The 4,965-nt window shown below is 66.1% G+C and overlaps 2 protein-coding genes across 2 annotated transcripts in view; both read left to right on the forward strand.

The window, feature by feature from the left end:
* MNEG_5032 (hypothetical protein) overlaps positions 1–2,366 on the forward strand; it is a gene marked incomplete at both ends in the record, with an annotated part of 4,764 nt that extends 2,398 nt beyond the window's left edge. The window contains 5 exons of the mRNA XM_014046488.1: positions 244–635; positions 1,054–1,132; positions 1,352–1,468; positions 1,747–1,830; positions 2,079–2,366. Of these exons, the coding sequence (XP_013901942.1) occupies positions 244–635; positions 1,054–1,132; positions 1,352–1,468; positions 1,747–1,830; positions 2,079–2,366 (960 nt within the window). The remainder of the gene's footprint in view (positions 1–243; positions 636–1,053; positions 1,133–1,351; positions 1,469–1,746; positions 1,831–2,078) is intronic.
* A 1,046-nt stretch (positions 2,367–3,412) lies between these two features.
* The window catches only part of MNEG_5033 (hypothetical protein), a gene marked incomplete at both ends in the record, with an annotated part of 3,959 nt that continues 2,406 nt past the window's right edge, over positions 3,413–4,965 (forward strand). Inside the window, 3 exons of the mRNA XM_014046489.1 lie at positions 3,413–3,456; positions 3,766–4,006; positions 4,191–4,611. Coding sequence (XP_013901943.1) covers positions 3,413–3,456; positions 3,766–4,006; positions 4,191–4,611 — 706 coding nt within the window. The remainder of the gene's footprint in view (positions 3,457–3,765; positions 4,007–4,190; positions 4,612–4,965) is intronic.

The raw sequence follows: 4,965 nt of genomic DNA on the forward strand, positions 1-4,965 counted from the left end.
GGGGGGGTGGGTGTTTGGATTGTTCAGTGGAGTCACTGAAGGCACCTGAGGTTGCGAAACACCATGTTTGTCAGCGCTCCTCGCCGCGTCCCTTTATCGCATCATGAGCGAGCCGCTGCGTCACGGACGCCACGCCCTGGGCGCCACCCTCCCCACCCTCCTCCCTCCCCACCCTTCTCCCTCCCCACCCCAACATGCGATGCGCACCCTCAAACGCCACAAAATGCCTAAAACTGCCCGCAGCCGCCGCGCCTGATGCAACGCGGCATGGCCAGCGAGGCGAGCCGCTACGCGTCGGGCGGCAGCGCGCGCCGGGCGCTCCTGGTGCTGTCGGACCAGCGGCCCTCAGCCGCCGCGCCCGACGACCCCCCCAAGCCGCACGTCATCATCGACGCCAGCCCCTCAGAGGGTGACACCAACGATGACCTGGCGGCCCCCAGTGCGCAGGGCGCGTACGCGAGCCTGGCTGGGGGCCCGCTGGGGTGGCGGCGCCAGGGCGCGCGCGTGGTGCTGACGCCGCTGCAGAAAGCGGAGCGGTCGTACCAGCGCATGCTGGTGGCGATGACGGCGGGCGCCAGGGCGGGGGTGGGGGCGCGCGCGGAGCTGGTGCTGGGGTTCTGCGGCGCCAACACGCGGTGCGGGGTATGAGCTGAGGCGGGGCTGGCTCTCCGTGGGTTCGCTGCCGTGTGGAGGGGAACACCATCCCGCCGGCGGGCGGGGAGGCTGGTCGGCAGCGCCCGGGGGGATGGGGCCCTGACAGGCGGCGCTGCGGCCTGCAGGCTGGTGCACACCTCCGTAGCTACACTTTAATGCTACGTGTGCTGGGATTTCATCCCAACTGCTTGCCTGCACCCCCCCCCCCCTCGCAACACACTCACATGTACACTCACACACACACACACACACACACACACACACACACACACACACTGTTGCACTCAATGGCACTTCCTTGCCCACCACTACCCCAACTCCAACCTTAACCCCTGCCTTCACCGCCAACACACCGGTCCCTTGCAGTCTCGTCATTCCCTGGTTCCCCCTGCTGCCCAGCAAAGGCTGCCGCCCAGACCCCGCTGAGCTGGCGAAGTTAAGGACCGAGGCGTCCGCGACAGCGCTGGGGCTCTACAAGGTGCCGGCACAGGGGGGGGGAGAGGACGCGCGGACGCACGCACGAGTGGAACTGCAGCCTGACGAGACGAGTTCAAAGAGGGCACCTGTTTGCCGCAAACACACCCTTGGACACATCTTTGTTGGCGTCCGTCAAGTGGAGGCTTTCGCATCCTTGCAGATCTGCCCACCCCACTATTTGACGGCCCGCCTTGCACCACCATGCCCTCAACCCCCGCAGCTCCAGGCGGGCCTGCAGCATACAGACGCGGAGTCGCGCGTCGTGCTGCGCCTGGTGGAGAGCTCAGGCGGCGCGAGCTGGGAGACCCTCAAGCGCCACCTGCTGGGGGCATTGCAGGTGGGGGGCAATACAAGCGTTGAGGTCGAGGCTGGGGTGGGGCGAGATGTACACCTCTGCTGAACACTCTTCTGTCGCACACCCTATCATGGCTGGAGTGGCAGACCTTCGCCCTTGATGGGGGGGGCCCGGGTGTGTGAGCGCATCCGTTGTGTCAGTCCCAGCATCCATTGCATTCCGATGTTGTCGACTTGCACCCGCCCTCTGGCACCGCCCTGTGCGTTTCTTACCCGCGCACACGCCCCGCGCCCACCACCCACCGCGGCCACCAACCCCAGGAGGTGGTTGACGCGTTCCCGATGGATTACTACCCCCCACCCCGCTGCCTCAGCAGCAATCACATCGCCACCCTGGAGGGCCAGGTGCATGGGAACATATCTCAATCCTGCAAGACCCCGGTTGGCAGGGGTCTCTCGCTTCACCAATAGTCAGGCAACACCGGGCAGTCGACCGTCCCATCTCCCCAGCCCACAGACTGATCTGGGGTGGCTTGGCTCTCTAAAGAGAGGAGAGGGGGGTGGGTGCAGGCAAATTTCAACTTCTCATCACGTGGCCCCGTAGTCCACTCTACCAATATCGTCTCTCTAACCCCTGATACCCCAAACCACAGGTGGCAGAGCTCAACGCGACGCTGCTGAGCCTGGCCAATGACAGCGGCAACGGCAGCGGCAGCGCCGACACCGCGGCCGGCGGTCGAGGCGACAAGCCGACCCTGACCAGCGCCAGCACGCGCCTGCAGGCCACGCTGATGCTGCAGCAGCTGAGGGACACGGCCGCGGACCTGCGGCGGCTGCACAATGCGGCGGCAGCAGCGATGGAGGGGCTGAGCCGCGCGGCCTACGGCTTCCTGGGGTTTCCATGCTGCAGGCCCCAGGCTGCGGGTCGAGAGAGCGAGTGAATAATGCATAAACAGCCAGATATCGGGGGCCAAGGTTAGGCGTGGGTACCACCTGCGCTGTATGTGCTCTGTGTGCAGGTCACCTTCCTGTGGCGAACGGGGCGGAGGGCGAGGGGAACCTCGCGCGCGGTTTGTGAACGAATGTGCGCGTGCCGTGCTTTTATGACCTGGCGGCCCTTCCTCACCTAAATATGGATTCAACAAATCGACAGCCCTTAACAAATCCAGCGTGCATATCAACAATCCTTTAATGACGTACACGCTGTCTCAAGTCTGCAACCAGACGCGCGCAATTATTTGTAACGGCTTGGTCCTTTGGCGAGCATGGGTTGTGAGATGGGAGGCTGACCTCAACGGGGACTGACGAGAGCTGAGCACCCGCCCATGTGAAAGGCCGCCCTGCATACATAGGTGCGCTATTGCCAGTTTACAGCCGACCCCCTGCAAAGCGAGCCTACTGGCCGAAAGTTGTCCAGGTTATCTCGGCTGTGCCGCGCTGCAACGCCGGCGCGTCGAGCGTCCCCGGAGACGCATCCGCTGCCAGGACAATAAAAGCCTCGAGCATGAGGGTTGCGTTGTGTACATAATGACTGATGCTAGCGGTCTGGCCTGGAGGGCATGCTCACAAGTACTTGATGCTTCACCACCGGTGGATCTCCAACGGCATGCAGCGGAGCGACGGCCTCCCGGTGACGAGGTGACGCCCGCGCCAAACTCAAGAGCCCGTGCATGCATCACATGCTTGCTACCTGGGTTGATTGATGATTGGCATGTGGGCCTAGGCAGCTTGTATTCCTCCCTGATCATCCGGAACGCCACTCCGAACGCCGATCCATCCACTGCGCGTGGCTACTTCGCTCTGTCCGCACTGTAGTTGCTACTTCGGTTCCGACCGCATCTGCCTGGCGGGCTAGCTCTGCCCAAGCCACCCCGCCGGCAGTTGACGCGCGGCACCTGCATTGGCCGCCCCGTCACCGCACCACCCAGTGCAGCGGCAGCCCCACAGATTAGCTGCGGTCAAGGGTGCGGCAGCGGCATTGGGAGTGATGGAGGCGGCCCGTTACCTGCGCACAAGCAGCCTGGCGCGCAAGTGAGGGGCGGCCGCTGAGCGGGGGGCCGATGCCACCCACACTGCAGGGCTGCTGCTGGAGTCGAGCGCGGCCCCGCTGCAGTCGGCTTCGCACGCTATACGCCCTCGACCCACCACCCCGGATCGTGGAGGACTCCAGCTCATTGCAATCCCCAACCGCCCCGCCGCAGCGCAGCACCCCTCCGTGACCCGTGCACACTGTGCTCCCCCCCCATCGCATCTCCTCAACGATATGCTTTGCACCTCACTCACCCCCTCTCACCCCACACCCGGTACCCAACGATTTCAACTCTCCCTCCTCCCTGACAGATTTGCCTCAGACTTCCCAGATGAACCGCACGTGCCCCTCCAGCTGCCGCCCGACCAGGCGGCTGCGTTTGAGGGCCACGTGAGGCCGCTGCTCGACCTGGCTGAGGGGGGGAGCCCCCGGGTGGCGGACGCCGCGTTAGTCAGGGCGGTGGGGAAGCTGCTGGCGCTGTTGGAGCGTGACCCGGCGCAGTACGGGCTGCTGAGGGGCGTCGCTGACTACGTGCAGTGCACGTTTGCCCAGGTGAGTGCGTGTGGGGGGGACTGTCTTTGAGGGGTGTCTGGTGAGAACGATGTGAGTCACACAACCTGCCTGCTGCTAGGGACGCGGAAGCGAAAGGTCCACCTTTGCAGGCAAACTTGAACAGCCACAGCACGGCACGCTATCACGGCCGCCGCCACCGCCTCGGGCCGCCCCACCCCCGCAGTGCGTCCTGGACACCGCCGCCGCGTGGGCCTGCGACCCCGACCGCGCCGCCTTCCTGCGAGGCCTCCGCGCCGCCTCCCCCACCGCCGCTGACTCAGCGCTGCTGCTGGAGCTGCGGCGGCGCCTCGTGGCCGCCGGCGTGGGTGACCTCTCGACGCCGCTCGTGCGCTCGCTGCGCGCGCCGGCGGCGCCGCTGGAGCCCGTGACTGAGGGCGGGGCCGGGGGAGAGGAGGGGCTTGAAGCGGCGGCGGTGCTGCCGTTCAGTCTGCTGGCTGCGGCTGCACGAGGGGAGGGCTTCTGCCTGAGCGGCGGCCGCGTGGCATGGCCGGCGCTGCGGCGGGCGCTGGCGGCGGCGAGCGGGCGGTACCTGGAGCCTGTGCTGGGGGAGGTGGGGGAGGGGCGCGCCAGGATCGTGGTGACGGGTGAGGCCGCTGTATGATGAAACAGACCTGCAATTGTGACCAAAGGCCGCGTCAGACTTGCGCGCTCAATCGCAGGGCGCGGGGCGGCATGCAGCACTGCAAGTCTGCGGCGCAGGAAGGGAAAGCTACCACGGGTCGAAGGGTTGGTTGGTGGGGCGCGTGAAATGGAACAGAAATGACGTCATGTTGAGACGTGGAGCACATCGACTATGATGAAGCCCGCAGACTGCGTGACCGCTGAACCCACACCGCCAACCCCCTCCCCACGCCGCAGGGGGCGCCCTCATGGCGGCCCTCCTGGGAGCCCAGCACCCGCCGGCACTCGACGCAGCACACCGTACCGGCAGCGGCGGC

The sequence above is a fragment of the Monoraphidium neglectum genome (genome assembly GCF_000611645.1).
Source record: "Monoraphidium neglectum strain SAG 48.87 unplaced genomic scaffold scaffold00730, whole genome shotgun sequence".
Lineage (NCBI taxonomy): Eukaryota > Viridiplantae > Chlorophyta > Chlorophyceae > Sphaeropleales > Selenastraceae > Monoraphidium > Monoraphidium neglectum.